This window comes from Carcharhinus amblyrhynchos, chromosome 13, assembly GCF_965287045.1.
Source record: "Carcharhinus amblyrhynchos chromosome 13, sCarAmb.v2.hapA, whole genome shotgun sequence".
NCBI lineage: Eukaryota > Metazoa > Chordata > Chondrichthyes > Carcharhiniformes > Carcharhinidae > Carcharhinus > Carcharhinus amblyrhynchos.
Genome location: NC_137336.1, coordinates 32,038,677 through 32,059,687, shown reverse-complemented (window position 1 = coordinate 32,059,687; position 21,011 = coordinate 32,038,677). Strand labels below are relative to the sequence as shown.

The window sequence follows — 21,011 nt, the reverse complement described above, 5'->3', positions numbered from 1 at the left end:
AAACCTTCGCTTTGGATCCAAACTGTTCAAAACTGGATGGGAAATCATGAGATTTGGCTCTCCAAAAAATCTCACTAAACGTAAAGTGGAGGAAAAGACGGCTCAGTAAGTGTTCCTCTGTGTCAGATCTCCCCTGTGAGGTGAATGGTAGCAGTCAAACGGAAGTCCCTGATTCAGTAGCTGCGAGGAGGCGCAGGAAGAAAGTTGGATACATATTTACTGACTGCAAAGTCTCCTTTTCTATCCAACACTGGGAGATGAGGCGGAGGCAAAAGAGGCTTCTCCAGGCGGCCGGTTTAATCCTCCTGACAATAGTGTTCGTGCCAAACGTCGGTCTGTGGTCCCTGTACAGGGAGAGGCAGTTAGAGAGCCCGGCTGAACTGGTGCAGGTAAGAAAGCACAATCTCATCAGAGTTGTGATACCTGGGACCTGAAGTGTTATTCTTTGAGGTGGTACACTTCACACTATTTGCCTTTCTGATAGATAGCGGAGGCCCCCATTAACTCTCAACTTTTAAGATTCATACTGTCTTAAACCCAGTGTAGCAACAATCTTCGATTACTAAATTGTTTAATTATAAATCTAGAATTTGGATCATTGGTCAGTGCTGTGAGAGTGACAGTTTAAGATGTGGATCACAGTCGTATAATTAAGAGGAACTTTTTAAGTGCGATGCTCTTCTATACAATTTCGAGGAGGAGTTTCCCCAGCTTGACTTACTTCCTTGATATTCGAAGCTATGTTTATACTGCAATTCAGATAAAAAGCTGCTGTGTGGAACCAATTAGTACCTTGTTCACACAGCTTGACTGATTCTTCTGACACAGGCGTGGTTGGCTTCCCGGCAGATTAAGTGGGAAATATTTAGATGCTGTGTCAGCATGGCCTAAATATTTCATTCAATAAATACAAGTGGATCTAAAAATATGGAGGAGTGGATATTAAGGAGCTTGTAGACACTTTTTAAAACCTGGTTTGACAGTTCTTGGGAGTTATGCTTAATGGCTGTATCTCTTTCCAGATATCTCATTTTGCATCTTGCTGGAGTAAAGTTGCTTCATTTTGACATAAAACTGGTAGAGTAAGCATAATGGAATTGGCAGTATCTGAGAATAGCTTTGGTATCGATTCCCATATTCTACAATAAGCTCAAGGTTTTCAAACTTGATGTGCTCCTCACTGAATGTCATCTGTATTGTAATCACAATGCCAGCCAATTTTTGTTGTGAGGTGAAACAACTTTTTTTTCATAAACTTGATTAAATAGAAGTATTTTTCCTCTTTTGATAACTTTTTAAGCACTTCTGATAGGCAGTCAGATAAAAATATAAAATATTAATCTGGAAAGGAAGAACAAGCTTAGATAGAGAACCTTATGCAACCTTGCGACAACTCACTTCACAGCCAATTAAGCACCTTTGAAGTGTAACTAAGCCCTGGGCCATTTTATTTGATAGTTTCACATGGTAATTTTTTTTCTCTAGAGAGCAGTTTGAAGTAACTTTTACTTCTAAATAATAGTTTCACAAAGCTGATGTAAGAAAAAATAATGAGGAAGTACAGTTGAATATTGTGCCAATAAAATTTTTCAGTGATATCTTTGTTTATAATGCCATTTAGTTAAACTAATGGTCGTATTTTGTTCTACCTCAAAATACTTCCTCCAGTCTAAAGATGTGCAGGTCAGGTGAATTGGTCATGCTAAGTTGCCCTTTAGTGTCCAAAGATGTGTAAACTAGTGAGATTAGCCAAGGAAAAGTGAGGGGTTACAAGGATAGGTGGGGGAAGAGGGCCTGGGCAAGATACTCTGTCAGAGAGTTGTTGCAGACCCGATGGGCCGAATGGCCTCTTCTGCACTGTAGGGATTCTATGATACACAAAAATCTGTCACTTAATTGTACTGATGAGATTAAGTTCACAGTACAAGTGAATGTACAAAAAATTACATTTCTGCCTTAACGGTGTAATTAAAAATGTCCAGTTTCAATCTGGCTGAGAATTTCATCCACTGTTCCACTTTATTTTAATGAGGAAAGAGATTTTCAAATCATAGCGTAGTGATGAATCACCTTGCAGATAATTTGTCATGAGCTAGTGAAATAGAGTTTCTGTGCAAATGGCGCAACTGTCGGAAAGTACAGCTGAATCCAGCCAGGTAAGTTTACTGTTGGCTACTGTGGTGGGTAAGTGATGAGTGCTTTTTCTCTCCCCCCAAAATCCTTTCATGCCGAATGCTCCTTGCTTGTGATTCATGTTAATGGCCATTAGCTTCGCTTTATGGGAGTGTGGAGGAGTTTTGAATTAATTGAATTTTTTTTGCGAACGAACATCTTTTTAATGTCCTATAATAACTTTTTATTCCATGTTGTCAATTATTTTAAATTTCTGGCTGAAGTTTTATGTAAAAGAAACGTGAAGACATTGCACAGTATTCTTTACTACTAGTTAGACGGACTAGTGAACACTTACAGATTTATTTTATTTTTCATGGGATGTGAGCCTCGCTGGTGAAGCCAGCATTTGTTGCCAAGTTTTTCTTCTAAGACACTCCTTAGTAACATGGATAAGGGAATTGTCAGTCATTTCATTTGTTTAGTTTCTCTGTCAAAAACTCAGCCCTGGGTACCATTTAAATCTGTGAGCCTTGGTATTACTTGGATCTGCTTCCTCGAGGATTTCATGTTTGTTGGCATGTCAGATTTGAAGTTCGTGGGCCTAGACGCTTGGAGCCCGTTTGTAGTTATTTCTTTCATTGGTGTATTAATCTTGCATCAGAGTGCCGAGCTATATTAATGCTACCAACTTGAGATAACAGGAAAATTTATTTCAACTTTACACTTTATTTATTTATTTCAACTTTAGTCCCGCAACATTTCTTGGCACACGTCTCTGCTGTCACTGAAGACAAACAAAAATGTGGGCATGCCTACCTTAAAGGCAGTGTACATAAGACGAGAGGGCAGCATGGCAGCACAGTGGTTAGCACTGCTGTGACACGGCGCCAGGGACCTGGGTTCAATTCCTGGCTTGGGTCACTGTCAGTGCGGGATCTGCATGTCCTCCCCGTGTCTGCATGGAGTTTCCTCTGGGTGGTCCGGTTTCTTCCCGCTGTCTGAAAAATGTGCATGTAGGTGCATTAGAATATGCCTAGTGTTGAATTTCATTTTGCCCTTTGCTTCTACTCATGTCTGACTCCATCAGGTGTTTTTGGAAAAGTGAGCTGGGATGAATGTTGGGACCATAATAGATTACATATCTTTTAAATACGCTAAGTTCTCCCTCATTATACCTGAACAGGTGGCAGAATGTGGTGACTAGAGGATTTTCACATAATTTCTTTACAGTATTAATGTGAGCCTAAATAAATAAGTAAATTTTTAAATTGATTCCTGGTATCTGAGCAAAGAGCTTTGAATGATTTGATAAGCTGAGATATTGGAATCTCAATGTTTTATAACATGGGTGGCTAAACATTCTGAACCTTGGAGCCACATATGATAACCTTCAGATGTTCAAAAGCCACAAGGCATGGAAAAGCTTTACATATATTCAGTATGACTGTTTGCTTAGAAAACTATTATAATAGTAATATCCCTTCAGCCAGACAATACTGTTGGATGTAGAAGCTTTGTGAGTTTTCTTCCTGGATACAGGCCTTTGAAAATTGAGGACAGATAGAGATTGCAAGTAGTAGGGTCAGCAATGAGAGGGTGGGTTAGGGAGCTGGAGAGATTGCTGCAAATGGTGCTTATCAGGTCAAGCAACTCCACATCAGGCAGTCGGGAAACTTTGTTAAAAGGAACTGATTGATATTCAAGTGCATTCACCTTCTCTAACCTGTTAAGTTGCTAACATGGTGCATGCCTGCTCTGCTGTCAGGGATTGTGAATGTGGAAGGTGCTTGAATGCCATTTTGATGGCTTCCATTTCAGCCATGGAGTTTCCTACTTCACTCCCACCTCACTTCTGAAGAGATGGCAAGTAACATGTTATGACCCTGGACCAGACCTCCAAATGTTTGGTATGATCCAGTAACTTTCTGTTTAGCTTAGATGAAGTTTGATATTTAAGACAGTTGCTAAGAGAATAAAGCCACAAGGTTACACAGGTTTGGAGCAAACAAAAATAAACTTTACAAGGTCAGAAAGATAAAACAATTTACAGTATCTATTTTACATGCTAACTTTCAAGGTTAATATGAGATACTTATTAATTAAGAGGCAAACTATGATCAAACACACTACCCTGCACAATAAATGTTAGATGTGACCAAGACAGATTCCATGGATTTTGCAATAACACACCCAGATGTCAGTAAACCCTGAGTCAACCAATCTCATTGAACTTTTTCTTTCTTGCAAGAGATTCCTGCCTTTATTTTTGAAGATTTTGCCTTGAAATTCTTTCCAGAAGTTGTTCGAACCCAGGCTGCATCAACAATGGCTCATCTCATAGGATTTCAATCTTGTTTCCCAAAACTCTGTTCATGTGGATTTCCTAGTCTGCATTCCAGCATCAATTCACAAGCACAACTTTAGCGCTCGGCTACGCTGAGCAGAACACTGTTGCTACAAAGGGTCATCTTAGCCCCAGTAGCCCAAATCACAGAATCACCAACCTTCTGTTGCTTGCTTTGATTGCTGGGACTTCCTCTGAACTCTCTTTAATTGCCATTGCTACTCCTTAGTCGTCTCCACTTACTGGTTCTTCCAACCACATTACGTTTCTGGTTGGAGTCTCTTTTTCCTGCTCCTTTTTCTTCTAAACTGGGACCTCTTCCTGTCCCCTCTTCCTTTTGAAACGTCTCCCTGTCCCCTGTCTGTGACTTTAGCCTATGGCGCGCTGCTCCCAGGTCACACAACACTTTTTATGCTAATTACTTTTTAGGCAGGTCTATTAAGCCCACGTCCTCGACCCGAAGGACTTTAAAGGCTGTATTGCGCGTGCACAACCCTCTCCTGGTCCACGCATGCATGGAGATACCCGGGACTTGTTGGCTGCTTCCTGACTGTTGCTCCAGGAGACATTTCTGCTATTTTTCCAGTCTGACCCCACATTCCACCCGAGGTGCAAGTGCAGGAAATGTCAAACCAGGAAATGTTTGAGTTATGAATGAACCTTTGATGTTTCTGAAAGATTGCCTGAAACATAAGATGCGATCCCTTACGTAATTTAAAAATAAATTCTGCATTCTGTCTTTCAGCGGTTTCAGATAGAGAAATCTTTTGCTTTTGTCACTGAGTCCTTACCATTGGGAGCCCCAGTTTAAGGGAAAGGGAGCACATGCTGCATATGGCCTGTGAGCCACAGCTTTTTGGCCACCCTTGACTTAGAATGCCACATGGTACTTAAAACAGGGAAGATTATGCAAGACTAGAGTGTACACATTCAGAAATGTGAATGGGACAAACGGCATATGCCCTGTTACACGTGGAACAGGTAAAACTGGTTGGCAGGAAGAATAGTTGAGGTCAGACAACAGAATTCACTTAAACTGTGATATGCGGTAACGTTGGAAAGATGAGCTAAGTACCTTTTTAAAGTTTTGCTTCCTCTGAACCTACTTGTACTTCCACAGATATGTTGCCTTTAATTGCCCCTTTTATGCATACCATTGATGGGGATACACAACACAAGATATAGGAGCAGGAAAAGGCCATGTGCGCTTTAAAGCTGCATCAGCATTCTTATTCTTTCAAGGGATATGGGCTTCACTGGCTCAGCCACCATTTATTGCCCATCCCTAGTTGCCCCCGAGAAGGTGGTGGTGAGCTGCCTTGAATAGCTGCAATCCATGTGGGGTAGGTATATCCACAGTGTGGCTTGGCGAGGAAATGCCAGGTAGCAGTGTTCCCATGTGCCTGCTGCCCTTGTCCATCTAGATTATAGTGGTTGTGAGTTTGGAAGGTGCTGTTTAAGGAGCCTTGGTATCACCAGGTTTCAGTGACCTGAAATCTTACTTTGCTGCATGTCCCCCTTAACCTTTGATTCTCCTATAGTTCAAAAATCTGTCCAAATCAACCTTGAATGTAAATCCTCACTGTGCAGAAGGAGGCCATTTGGCCCATTGAGTCTACACTGACTCTCTGAAAGAGCTTCTTACTCAGGCCAACTATCCCCATGACTCTGAGTATTTATCATGGCTAATCCACTTAACCAGCACATTTTGGACTGTGGAAGGAAACAGGAGCACCCTGAGCAAATCCATGCAGATACAGGGAGAATGTGCAAACTCCACTCAGACAGTTAGTTGAGGCCAAATTGAGTCCAGGTCCCTGGCACTGTGAGGCAGCAGTGCTAACCATTGTGCCGTCTTGCCGTCCTGTATTCAATGACTCAGTCTCCACTGCTGTCTGGAATAGAGAATTCCAAAGATTTGCAACCTCCTGAAAGAAGAAATTCCTAATTGTCCTTCTTAAATGGGTCACCTCATATTCTGAAATTGTGCTTTCCAGATTCCTCCATGTGAAGAAACATCATCTTAGCACCCATCCTGTTATGTCCCTTGAAAAGGTTACATGTTTTCATAAGATTTCCTCTGAAGCCCATGTAAAATAGGCCCAACACACTTAAGCTTTCATCCTGAGATAACGCCTTCATCTTGGCAATCAACCGAGTGAGCCTTTTCTGAACTCCTATAATGTGAGTATGGTATGTGTGCTCTGCCTAAAGGCAGATCCTTGGCTCATTGTTTGCCAATGATTCATCCTGAGCCGCTTTTCTTGGCAGTTTTTGTCAGTGGTGCTTTGCTATTGAATTCCATTCTGGAGCAGGGCCGAAAGACAGCCCAGAGCATATTCATCCTTTAATAAGGAGGTCAGAATTGTATGCAGTACTCCAGGTGTCACAGGGTTTGTCAATTTTTAGACCCCATTCCTGTTTCAATAACAATTAACATTTATTTGTTGATTTAGGTGACTGTCTGTGCAGAGTCTGTACGTTCTCTTCATGTCTGCATGGGTTTCCTCTGGATGCTCCAATTTCCTCCCGCAGTCCTAAAGACGTGCTGGCAAGGTGCATTGGCTATGCTACGTTCTCCCTCGGTGACCTGAACAGGTGCCGGAGTATGGCGACTGAGAAATTTTCACAGTAACTTCATTGCAGTGTTAATGTAAGCCTACTCGTGACATGAATAAATAAAAATTGCAGTACCTAAATAATTTTTGTGATTCTTGTACAAAGACACCCATATTCTTCTGTAGTTTCTCTCCATTTAAATAAGAATAGAAAAATCAATATATTACCAAAGTGGTACTGTTTTCCCACGCATCAGCCAAATTTTTGTCCACTCACTTAACCCATCTTTATCCCTTTGCAGGCACTTGGTGCCCTTCTCACAACATGCTTTTCCCCCTATCTTTGACTCATTAGCAAACTTGACTACAATACGTTTGGTCCCTTCATCCAAGTATTGAATATAGATTGTAAATCATTGATGCCTCAGCAATGATCTGCTTCGGTTACTGTGATGCATCAGGGAGTGGGGGTGGGGTTACCTGGACACTGTTTCATTGGACATGCACAAGCCTTAGATGAGGTACTTCAATTTGGCCTGTGAAGTGAGGAACAGGAGGGTGTGACTGCAAGTGAGGCATGTGTGATCTTATTAAATGGCAGAGCAGGCTTGCTGGGCCCAATGGCCCATCCTATTTCTGATGAAATTACTGTCACGACGCTGTTTCCTATTGGTTAAATAGTCTTCTCTCTAGTGGTCATTGGCAGCCTTGTGTCTCGTGAAATGATAGTTTTGCTAAGGTGGTGAATGCTGTGTTAAGCATTGCCTGGTGTGTCTCAGGAGTCGCACTCTGGGCATGGCAGTCCCTGCTGCATTTTCTGTAGAGGAAGACCATAGGCTAAGAATCTTCAGGAATCACTGGCCTTTGTTTTCTCTTCACTGAGTTTTCTGTTTCTTTTCAAATGCCTTTCCAAACAATCAGCCTCCATAGTTCACTGCAGTTGGTGACTGCCCACTGGCTGTCAGTGTCACATCTGCCATCCTCATATCTTCCTGATGGAGGAATGGATGACTGGGATTCCTAATCAGTGACCGTTCACTGTACTGAAAGCCTTTCAGTATATGGCCGTTATCCATCAGATGTACATGGCTGAACTAGCCCAGTTGTAATTTTTAGTGATGAATATATGCTGATTCCATCAGCATATTCCAGGATCTCTTGAATTGGTGACCTTGTTTTATCAAGAGACGTCAAGGACACATTTGAGAGATTGTTCATCTCTTTCTCATGTCAAGTGTGCAGGTCTTACTATTTGTAGAGGAGGACTTGCAGTTTACTTGCAGGTTGCTGTTGTTCCATGCTCTTACTCAACTTGGACATAATTACAGTTTTTGTGATAGGTGTATTGATTTCTGCATCAAGCGGCAGAATGCTGGTGATTGTAGAGCCAAGATATGTGAAGCTATTAGCAACCACTAATGTCACATTGCCACACTATCCATCAGCACTGACAGTGTCCTGGAACATAACATTTGTCTTCCTGGTGCTGGTGGTCAAACCAAAATCTTGAGAGAGTCTGTCCGTTTGTTGTTGAAAGTGTTTTCTGGTGCGGAATTGTCAGTGTAGCAGAACTGTCTGATGAGGACTGACCTCCTCGAGCCATGGATGCAGTACCAGTAGTGGCCAGTACTCCCAGTGGTGCCAGCCTCTGGCAGGCAGATCCCTAAAGTAGTCTCCTAATCCTGAATAATGGAATTCTCTTTCACCTCTCAGAGTTGGCAACAAAGCACGGAAGGGCAGATGTCATTCTGCTAGATGGGCTAGCCTGGACTTTTTAACTAGTGTGGGCGGGGGCGGGGTGGTGGCGGGTGGCCTGTAAAATTAGCTCAGAGTCACTGAGGAAGCACAATTGATACTTTTATATTTCAGTCTAGACGATTGACTTTTAAAACTCTCTGAATAACTGACCAGAGTCAATCTCAGATGGTATATGAGCAACAGTCAGCCATTCTTACGCAGTATTAAGGATGAAGTTGTTGTCAGAAACTTGTAATGTTCATAATTATTCCTTTGCTCTATTAGAAATCTTTTGGGCATTATTAACACTATTTTGAAGAAAAGCAGGATAATCATCGACAGTGCCTTTGCCAATGTTTATTCCTTAATAAACATCAGAAACACATTATCTGGTCATTATTACCATGCTGTGGGCAAATTGATTGCTGCATTTCCAATGTTACAGTGACGATACTGGATTCATTGGTCATAAGGTGCTTTGAGACGTTTGATTTTGGCACCACTGGGAGTAGTGGCCACTGCTGGTATTGCACTCATGGCTTGAGGAGGTCAGTCCTCATTGAGAGTTATTCTTCTACACTGACAATTCCACACCAATGTTCCATGCTGTGGAATAACTTCAACAGCAAATGGACAGGCTCTCTCGAGCGTTTGGACAATATAAAGGTCAGTTTTTCACTCTCTTTTCTTTCCCTTTCCTTTAGTGCCTCAATGAAGCGACCAACAATGCACAGCAAATAATCCTGTCAAATGTTTTGCAACCTTTAGCTTTCTTCACTGCCCTCACAAAACATTGAAGATTTCTAGACTTTTGCATCATTTCTTTTTGTTCTTGGATTTCAAACCACTTGTATCCTCTCCATCTGTCTCAGGAGATGATGGATTGTGCCTCATTTCTATATTGAACATTGTCTACTGCTGGTGTAGAGGTCAAGTTATGAAGTGCCATTCCTTCTACAGCTGGCATAATTACATTGACCAAAGGTTTGATGACTTTTGCCTTCCAGTGGACTCTTTTCTCCAATATCCGGCATTTCTTTTGCCCTCTGTCCTTCCATACTTTTCCTGACTTCTTGATTCCGTGCATTCCAGTCAGCATCAAGCATTTCCTACACATCAATTCTGATCCCGTTCAACTTGAAGACTTGCTTGCAGACACCTTTGTATTACAGGCATGAATGACCAGGTGGTCTTACGCCAATAACAAGCTTGTCATAGAGCATATCTTTGGGATGCAGCCAGCATCTATTCAGCTCACATAATCCAGATCCCAACCTTGACAATAAAAAGACCAATAACATTTAAGGAGCGTATTGGTCAATCTAGTTTATCATTCTGGACAAGCTCTCGTGCTCCAATATTTCTATATCCGGCTCTAAAGAATGCTGGATAATGGATGATCAGCAATTGCTTCAAGCACCACTTGATTTTGCAAATCTCCTACAGTCTCTGACCCCTTCTGTATACTGTTTTAAAATTTAAGGTAATTTCTGAAACAGAGGCTTGAACCATACCTTTTCTGAAATAAAACTGTAAGGAGTATAAGAATAGAGAAGTGTTGCAATTGTATAGAGTGTTGGTGAGACCACTTCTGGAATATTGTGTCCAGTTTTGGTCTCATTTGAGGAAGGATGTGGTGGCATTGGTGACAGTTCAGTGGAGGTTCACCAGATTGATTCCAGGGATGAAAGAGTTGACGTATGAGGAGGGATTAAACAGTTTGGGCTTCTACTCGCTGGAATTTAGAAGGATGAGGGGATCTGATCAAGGTATATAAAACTTTAAAAGGGATTGATAACGTAAATGTAGAACAAATGCCTCCTCTTAAGGAGTAATCTAGAACAAGAGGTCACAGGTATAGGTTGTGGGGTGGTAGCTTTAAAACTGAGATGAGGAGGAACAACATCTCGCCGAGGGTGGTGAGTTTGTGGAACTCGCTGCCCCAAAGCATGGTGGAGTCCGAATCATTGAATGGTTTCGAGAAGGAGATAGATATATTTCTAATAAAAAAAAGGGATATGGCGAACAGGTGGGGAGGTGGACTTGAGACCAGGGAGCGACCAGCTATCATCTGATTGATTGGCGGAGCAGGCTTGAAGGGCTGAATTTGCCTACTTCTGTCCCTAATTCCAATGTTCCTAAGAGACATGGGTCATGCTATGTAGAATCTGTTGGTGATTCTGTACATCTTGTGCTGCAATAACCTAAGTCAGTCTGAGGATACTGAAATGCCCATTTATTTAATCCATACCAACAACTTTTTTATGATTATAATCCCAGAAGTCTACAGCTAAGTAATACCAACTTGACCTGTCCCTTTAAAATCACTGCCCCCAATTTTCAAATGCGAGGAATTGTGATTGGGTTTAAACAACCTCCTACTGAGCAATATTATGGTTTCCGTGGAGATGATAACTTTCAAAAAGAAATTCAAACTTCCAGATAATAGAGAAAAGAATGATGCATCAAGAGTAAATGTTTTAAGACATTAACTATAACAAAAAATTGCTTACAAAATTTAATATTTATATCAACTTATATCTTAAACCACAAAACAGGATATTCCCTTTTTACTTTTAACATGATCAAAATATACTTCACTGAACTTTACACTGTTCTTTAAGAAAACAGTCTCCCAGAACTAATCCAAGGTGATTCTTAGTTGCCAGGTATTTACTTCTATTCTTTTCCTTTCTCATCTTGGGAATTTTAATCTCAGAACTGCCTTTCACAATGAGTTATTTCAAGCTAGCTGAATACTCCAGCCTTGATTTGCCCCTTCCTCCATTCTGTCTTTTCAATGAAAGTGTGAGCTCTCACCTGCATCCCTGCATGGTGAACCACAGAAACGTTTAGCCCCTTGTTTCTTTCTCACATGCGGTCTATCTCATATGCACACTCTCTGTCCTGGATCGTGGCAGACTAATCTTGTCTGTGTGTTTTCAGGGATAGCGTCATGAAAACATGAATCACATGGACCTTGTAGTCAAGTAAAAATGCCAATTTGCTATACTTGAGACCTCAGCTCTCTTTTATCATGAATGTAAATGGACATTTCAAAGCAAGTTTACAACCCATCATTATCAACTCTTTCCTGGGAGTTTGGAGGCTTACTGTCTACCCACTGTTAGGGAAAGGAAAATGCTATTGTCTGCAGGTGTCTTGTACCACCTTTACAGTTGAAGAATCTGGGACCTCTTTAACTTTGAACGGTCAAACCACTAGGGTGTGCTGGAAGCAGACTTCTGAACAGGTCTCATGTCCCCCTTCGTTTTAGCTTAAAGACATAGTCCCAAACCATAGCAATTTTATAAGTCTCATAGTTATAACAGCAGTTAGCCTACTGGTAAAATTCCATGCTCCAGGTGAGTGAAGAAAAAATATTTGTGATATTTGTGTCTTGGATAATTAAAGATCATTTTCCATGCAGTAGAAATTGGATTTTTTTTTGCTGAGGTATTATTCATCGCAACAGCGGGTAGTGAAAAGCTAAATACAGTTCATGTTCTGTCTATAACTTGTCTTTCGAATAAGTGATAAGGTGGGAGGGGCACCCTTCTTAAAATGTTTGAGTAACAAAGTGGAGAACAAATCCCCCAATCAGCTGCCATGCATTATAAGATTAACAGCATGTGTGTTTATTGAAGATAACTGGGTTAGGCATGGCCTCATTTGATTTGCCTTACTCTTGTTTCCCTTAATTAACAAATTATATGGTCTTGCAGTTACTGTGCCCTCTGGTGGTAACTCTGCGTTGGGATTGTAGCTTCTTTGTAATTTCAGAATTTCATGTCAATGATTATTTCTGCTCTCTGTGCCTTATTGAATGATGTTTATCAAGGTAAATACATCATTTGTACTACTCCACTCTAATCTCTCATTAATATATATTTAATGTTTGCTAAATGCTTCCAAGATCAGCAGCTTCCCTACCTGTGGCACAGTAATTGCATTGTAATAATTGGAGTCACAGTGTTCAGTGATTCCTGAAGTCTTTCTTTCCCAATAATTAGGTTTCATCCATATTCCTCAAATTCTTCTCATTACCATGACTAGGATAGTGAAAAATGATATACAGTTGCAGGTTTTTTTAATTCATTCGTGGGACATGGGCATTGCTGGCTGGCCAGCATTTATTGCCCTTGTCCCTTGTTGCCCTTGGAGGGCAGTTGCGAGTCAACCACATTTGCTGTGGCTCTGGAGTCACATATAGGCTAGATCAGGTTACGGTGGCAGATTTCCTTCCCTAAAGGACATTAGTGAACCAGTGATTTAGATGGATTTTTCAGACATTCGACAATGGTTTCATGGTCATTAGTAAGTTCTTAATTCCAAGAATTTTTAATTGAATTCAAATTCTACCATCTGCCGTGGTGGTATTGAATCCAGGTCTCCAGAACGTTAGCTGAGTTACTGAGGATTGTTTTACATAGGATCTGCATTTTACTTCGGATTGGTGTCTTCATCATGCTTTTGTTCTTAAACAATGTTGAACCAACTATGCAATGTGACAGACTTAGAATCCCTACAGAGCAAAAAGAGGCCATTTGGCCCATGGAATCAGCACCCATCACAATCCCCATAACCCCCTTTATTTACCCTGCTAATCCCCTGACACTAAGGGACAATTTGGCATGGCCAATCAACCTAACCAGCACATCTTTGGGAGGAAACCGGAGCATCCAGAGGAAACCCATGCAGACATGGGGAGAACATTTAAACTCCATACAGACAGTGACCCAAGCTGGGACTTGAGCCCAGGCCCTTGGTGCTGTGAGACAGCAGTGCTAACCACTGTGCCACCGAGCCACCCCGGAGGAAGAAACTTTACATGAGAAGACTTCATATTATGCAAAGAAAAACTACAATTTCCTTTCACTGCCTAGTCTTCTAGTTTAATGCAGCTTTGTTTATTAACTTGGCTGAAAATTGTGAAACATGATACAGACTGGACTCCCCATAAGAGGCCAGTGAGAATACCACAGGAAAAATTTTCACAATAGCAAATGAAATGTCTGAGACTGTGATTTAACTTCTCAGGTGTAGTAAAAAGCTGACGCAATTGAAATCTGTTCTAATTAGAATAGTAATAGGGATCATTTTAAGGCTTTCATATTGGAAAGCTGTAAATATTCCTTCTTTCTCATCCAATAAATTGTTCCAATCAAAGTAAAATCAGTGACTTTGGACTAGTCTTCCAGCCCCGTCCCCAGAGTCCAATTGAATTAAGAAAGAATTGAGTATTCCATCCCCCCACCTCCCCTCTGTTCTCGCGCTCGCATTATTTACTGTTTGATGCTATGGTTTATTTTTGGATCCTTTGCATTTTGAGATTCCCAGCTGCATGACATACTGCTGGACTTATTTTAAATCAGTCCCGTGGAGTTTAGTTTCCAGCACACAGGAAGGAGCCAATATTTTCCACTGTCTTGTGGTTAGCTCTACTTAAGTTGACAAAGGGGCAATCAACTCCCTGCAGGCTGCCTGTAATACTCATCACCAAGTATAGTTTAACAATCTCTGCATTAGTTCCAGCCCGATTTTAAAATATAGACTTCTTTTTTAATAAATTTTTTGAATAAAACCTCTACTGAGGGAAATTCTGTAAAATATATTCAAGATCTATTCTCACATCTTATAATTCAAAGTTAGAATCTAGTCCCAGATTTTCTCTTGGTGTATTAACATAATAGTATGACCACTTTCTGTTTGATTGTGTTACTGCCTAATATCATACTCTTTCTCGCCCACCACCCCCACCCAACCCCGTCTCGCCAGCTCTTTGGGGCCTGTAGATACTTGCTTTATTCTGTCATCAGTCTTGCAATTTTACCTTGAACAATCTATCTCTTTGCCAGCTCAACTACGTCCTTCCTGTAGAATGAGATGAAGGAATATGTGCTGCACTCCAGATGTGGCATGATCAAGGATTGATATACTGGCATGGTTACTTCACTTGATCTGATGTCAGGCGGCGGTTAGTGGTTAGCCCTGCTGCCTCACAGCGCCAGGGACCCGGGTTCAATTCTCGGCTCAGGTCACAGTACGGAGTTTGCATGTTCTCCCCGTGCCTGCGTGGGTTTCCTCCGGGTGCTCTGGTTTCCTCCCACAGTCCAAAAGACGTACTAGTTAGGTGCATTGGCCATGCTAAATTCTCCCTCAGCGTCCCCAAACAGGCGCCGAGCGTGGCAACTCGGGTATTTTCACAGTAAATGTAAATCTATTTGCGTCTAATAAATAAACTTTAACTTTTTTGGGCAATTAAACATTTCACTTTTTAAAAAATTAATTCAGACTTTGACTTTGCCTTGGCAGATCTATCTGCTGTGAAACACCAAATTCCTTATTGACTGTTTCTGTTTTGCTGTGGCAACTTGTAAAGAACCAAACAGTAATTTTTTTCATTTAGTCTCAGTTTCTGAAGTTGAATATTGTAAGTTTCTATTGAAGTGCCTTCAGGTTTAGTGAATGACCTCTGCTTTTATATCCAATATTATGCACCTGTACACTCATTACTTAGGGGATTTTCGCAGTAAATTGCATTTTCATAGCAGTTTAATGTAAGCCTACTTGTGACATTAATAAATAAACCTTAATCTGGCATTTTTGGCCAGTATGTCAAATCGTGTTTACAAACTTTAGGAATGGCTGGTGCTTACGTTAAAATCTGAGCGTTTAAGTAAGCAGAATTTTGCAATACGGCATTTCTATTTTCAAGAAGTGGGGATGCTGGCATTGGACTGGGGTGGGCACAGTTAGAAGTCTCATAACACCAGGTTAAAGTCCAACAGGTTTATTTGGAATCACGAGCTTGCTGAGCACTGCTCCTTCATCAGATGAGTGCATTTGTCAAGAAAACAGTGGTACTTGTAGATTTGCCATATTTGCATTTTTGAGTATCAGAAATAGGTATAGTTTTAAGTGAGTTTAATTTGGTGTTTTTTATTAAGGAAGAGTAAACCTATGGTTGGATTCATGCTAGACTAAGATGTTTGTATATGCGAGGGTTTTGGTTTCAAATCAATCTGTGCTTCTATTGTGTTTGGAGAAGTTACAGTGTGAAAAACAAATAAAAGTTGTTGCTCAGCAATCAGGGACACTTTCTAAGATAGGAAGGCTTTTTGAGTTTAGTTTTTAGCTGGATGTATTGCAGTTGGAGAGTTAACATTCTCAGCTCTGCCAGAAGAAAAGCCGTACAGGACAAGGGGATTTCGAAAAGGCAATCATCCCAAAGAACCAGATAAATTGGGACGGAAATAATGTTTTAGACTGAAGTTAAGGGAACGGAGATGAAGAAGTTGAACAAGGTACTGTTCAAGACGATTCAAGGGAAGAGTCGATAGTGTTCTGAGTTGAAGAGACGGCTGCAGTAGGGAAAAGTGGGAAAGCAGACTTCAGAGATGCCATCTTAATTTGGTCTGGGAATCAACAGGTAAAGCAACTGTGAAGAGTTTGTGTAACGGTCTAGATAGGAGGAGTCCTGAAGGGAGACGTGTAACACCTGAAAGTGAACTGTTGATGGAAGCAGCTGAGGGAAAGCTTTGTTTAAAAGAAGATTCAAAAGTGTGTCCATTTGACATCATTAATACAAACAGCAAGGGCACCAAGACTGAACCCTGTGGAAATCATCTGCTATTTACAAAAACATCCATCGACCATAACCCTTGTTTCCTGTCACTGAGCCAATTTTGGACCCAAACTTGCCTCCACCACACTCTCAGGCAGTGTATTTCAAATCTTAACCCTCGCTGTACTAAAACATTTTGCTTCATGTTGCCATTGCTTCTTTTGCCAATTACTTTGAAGCTGTGTCCTCGTATTCTCGGTCCTTTCATGAGTGGCGGCATTTCCTCCCTATCATACTCTGTCCAGGCCCCTTGTGATTTTGAACACTTCTATCAAATCTCCTGTCTGTCCAGTGGTGGATTAACTACCACCCGGACCCCTAGGCTGAGCTTTAGTAAGGCCCCACTGACCTTGCCCCTGCCCCGCTCCCGCCCCGCCCTTTGTCCAATTATCAAATGATGATCCTGAATTTGATGATACATTGATAGCACTGGAGGCAGTGGTGACGGTCATCATGCTGTGGTGTGGGACTAATACTGTGTAAGGGTGAACGTTGAAAAAAGTACTATATGTAACTAAGTATGCACTAAAATAAGTATGTGTACTTGTTATAGCATGACAATAAACTCCTTGCATTTATTTTGTATTTATTTGCATGTAGTACAAGTCTGGCAGTGAAGCTCCTCTATTTATAGGTATTTGTTATATTAGTTCACCCACAGGGTATAATTATGAAAATTTATTCACCCTTAAAAGGGTTAAACCAATTTCTTTTTTTGCTCTCTGGCCCACCCTCCCTTCTGGTCCCTCAGGCTTAAGCCTACTCAGCCTAATGGTTAATCCGCCACCGTCTCCGTCTTCTTTTCTCCAAGGAGAATAATCCCAACTCCTCCAAACTATCTCCCCTGGAACCTTTCCAGACCTCTGGCTTCACCTGAGCACCTGCTTGAGCCCAAGAGGTCAGAAGCTTGTCCAGAGATTGTGGATTTGTGGACCCTTGATGTAATATGGTACTGTGGACAGAGGAATTGGAACATTCCCTCAGGAAACTGTCAGGCAGAATGTGGGGCAAAGGTCATTAACAAAGCATTCCTTACCTTGAATGTTAAGAGGAGGTGGTTAGATTTTCTTGGTGATGGTCACTGCATGGCATTTGTGTGGAACAAATATTACTTGACATTTATTAGTCTATAAGAATAAGAAAGATAATGAGAAAAAGGAATAGGAGAAGCCCTTTGGGCCCTAGCTTGTTGTCCAGGTCTGTCCACTCACAGGCAGAGATTGTGTTTTCGCAATTATGAATGGTACTCAACTGCAATCATCAGCCAACATCACCAGTTCTGAGAGGAACATTGGAAGTAGGAGCAGGAATTGGCCATTTGGCCGGCTGAGCCTGCTCTGCCATTCAAACAGATCATGGCCGATCATCCATCTCTGTGCCATTTTCCTCCATAAGCCTTTTATCCCTTGATGTCATTTGTATCCAGAAATGTAAGGATTCTGTCTTGAACGTTCTTGATTGTGCTTCCACAGCCCTCTAGAGAAGAAAATCCAAAGATGTGCCACTCCAGGTGAAAAGATTCCTCCTTATTTCAATCTTAAATGGCCTGCCCCTTAATCTGAGACCGTGTCCCCTAGTTCTAGACTCCCGAGTCAGGGAAACACCCTGACTATATGTCACACCCTGTAAGAATTTTGTAAGTTTCAATGAGATCACCTCTCATTCGTTGAAAGTCTGGAGAATACAGCCCAGTTTCTTCAGTCTCTCCTCATAAGACAATCCTGCCATCCCAGGAGTTAGCCTCGTGTCCCTTTGTTGCATTCCCTCTATGGTACGTTCATTTTTCCTTAGATAAGGAGACCAAACCTGTACACTCCATATGTGGTCTCACTAAGACTACATAGCTGCAGCAATAAATCTTTACTCCTGTACTCAAATCCTCTTGTGATGGAGGCCAGCGTACCATTTGCCTTCATAATTGCATGCTGTCTTTCTGCAACTCAAGAACAAGGTCACCCCAGTCCATTTGGTGATCGACACTTTCTAACATCTCGCCATTAAAGAAATACTATGGCTTTCTGTTTATTCCACCAAATTGGATAACTTCACACCTATTCACATTTTATTCCATCTGTCATGTTCTTGCCTATTCATTTAACCTGTCCAAAACCCTTTGAAGCATCCTTCTCACAACTTTCATTCCCACATAGTTTTGTGTCATCAGCAGATTTTAAGGTGGAGGGTCATTGATGAAACAGCTGAAAGCGGCAGGGTCTAGGACACTATCCTGAGGAACTGCTCCAGAAATCTTGTGGGGCTGAGATAATTGGTCTCTTTAAAAACCCACAACCAGTTTCCTTGGTGCTAGGAATAACTTCAGCAAGTGGCATGGTTTACCCCTCCTGACTCCCATTGACTTCAGTTTTAGCAGGATTCATTGATGCCACACCAGGTCAAATGCTACTTTTGATGTCAAGGGCAACCACTCTCACCACTGGAATTCAGCATTTTTATCAGTGTTTTAACCAAGGCTGTAATGATGTGAGGAGTGAAGTGAGCAGGTTATTGGTGAATAACTGCTGTTTGATAGCACTATCAACCACACCTCGCATCATTTTACTGATGATTGAGAGTAAACTGATTGGGAGGTAATTAACTTGAATGGATTTGTCCTGCTGTTTGTCGACAGGACATAGATGGGCAGTTTTACATTTTGACAGATAAATGTTGCAGGTGAACTGCTCACAGCATCAAGCACAACCTCTGTATGTTAGCAACAGTTAGTGGGCAGCACAGTGGTTAGCACTGCTGCTTCGCAGCTCCAAGGTCCTGGGTTCGATTCCCAGCTTGGGTCACTGCCTGTGTGGAGTTTGCACATTCTCCTTGTGTCTGCGTGAGTTTCCTCCAGATGCTCTGGTTTCCTCCCACAGTCCAAAGATGTGCGGGTTGGATTGATTGGCTATGCTTAAATTGCCCCTTTAGTGTCCTGAGATGTGTAGGTTAGAGGGATTAGTGGGTAAAATATGTAGGGATATGGGGGTAGGGCTTGGGTGGGATTGTGGTCGGTGCAGACTTGATGGGCTGAATGGCCTCTTTCTGTACTGTAGGGTTTCTATGATTTCTATGAACTGTGCAAGTCCATCAAAATATCTTACTGCTTTGTGTATTCACCCCTCCCAAACATCATCCAGAGAGTCCCAGCTAGGTTATGTGTTACAGGCACAACATGTCCTCCTTCAAGCTATTGCATGCTTCATTTGTTTATTTAGCATGCACCTGATCCTGTATTGTAGTTTCACCAGCTGGCATCTTATTTTTAGATTATGCCTGGCACTGCTTTTGGCATACTCTCCCATCCTCCTCAGTGTACCAGAGCTGTTTCCTTGGCTTGCTGGTAATGGGTAGAGTGAGGAATGTGCTGGGCATTGAAGCTACAGATTATGGTGGTATACAATTCTGTCCTTCTGGTGGCCTGCAACACCACCTGGCCAGTTTTAAGCTGCTAGGTCTGTTCTGAATCCATTCCATAACAGCATAATGGAAGTGCCAAATAAAACCATGGAGGGTGGCCTCTGTATGAAGATGTGAGTTTGTCCTGAATTTCATGATCCCCCTCCAGCGGATTTTTAAGTGTTGGAGGCGGCAGCAGCTATTAATGGTCAAAGCCTTGGATGGATTATCTGCCCTGGCCTAATTTGAGGTCCTTAAGTGGTGTCCGTTTTTCGGGTAGTGTGGGGGGGAAGCCCAAGAATGGATGGACTTGGGCCTTGCTGTGGGCTGGAGCAGTGGTTTGGTATGCTCCACCAGAAGGCCCCTTCTACCTCCCTGACCCATTTCCCTTGAGGTCCAGTGGCTGTTAGCACCTTCCCAAGTACCTGAATCACCCACTTCCCTCCCCACTCTGGGACCTTTTCCATTCAGCCATGGGATTTAGGCTCTGTCGTCTTTGAGCACTTCCTCTTCTGTCCACTGTACCTCCTGTTGCTGCAGGGACGAGAGAACTGCCATCCCCAGTGCTTCCTTCAAGCTGTGTTTCAACATTGAAGTGAGTTTTGAATCTTCTTCATGTTTGGATTTAATTCATGTTTGATCATCACACACAGAACAAAGGCAGCTCACAATAAAGATTGTTGAAAACTATAACCCATGACATTAAATTATTTTAGATGCAGTTTTGATCCATATTTCCTGTACCTCTGATAATTATCCATTCCAGCGATTTTGTTTTTCTTTTAATTTATGAGCTTTGACAAGGCCAGTATTTGTTGTCCATCTGTATTTGCCCTTGAGAACATGGTGGTGAACTAACTCTATGAACATGGGATGGCTCAGTGGCACAGAGGTTAGCACTGCTGCCTCACGGCACCAGGGACCCAGGTTTGATTCCAGTCTCGGGTCACTGTGTGGAGTTTCACATTCTCCTCGTGCCTGTGTGGGTTTCCTCTGGGTGCTCTGGTTTCCGACGTGTGGGTTTGATTGATTGGTCATGCTAAATTGCCCCTGAGGGTCTAGCAGGGTAAATAATTGGAGTTATGGGGATAGGGCCTGGTTGGGATTATTGTCAGTACGGACTCAATGGGTTGAATGGCCTCGTTCTGCATTGTAGGGATTTGAGGATAACCGCTGCAGTCCAGGTGCTATTCAGTCCAGATTGTTATTCAAAGGAAGTTTCTAGTTTTTAATTTGGCAA

The 21,011-nt window shown here is 41.9% G+C and overlaps 1 protein-coding gene across 1 annotated transcript in view; it reads left to right on the top strand.

Annotated features, from left to right (window-relative positions):
• Positions 1–59: 59 nt before the first annotated feature.
• Positions 60–21,011, top strand: part of LOC145351815 (polypeptide N-acetylgalactosaminyltransferase 10-like) — an 87,610-nt gene continuing 66,658 nt past the window's right edge. The window contains exon 1 of the mRNA XM_080201482.1: positions 60–389. Within this exon, the coding sequence (XP_080057608.1) occupies positions 258–389 (132 nt within the window). The 5' untranslated portion in view covers positions 60–257. The remainder of the gene's footprint in view (positions 390–21,011) is intronic.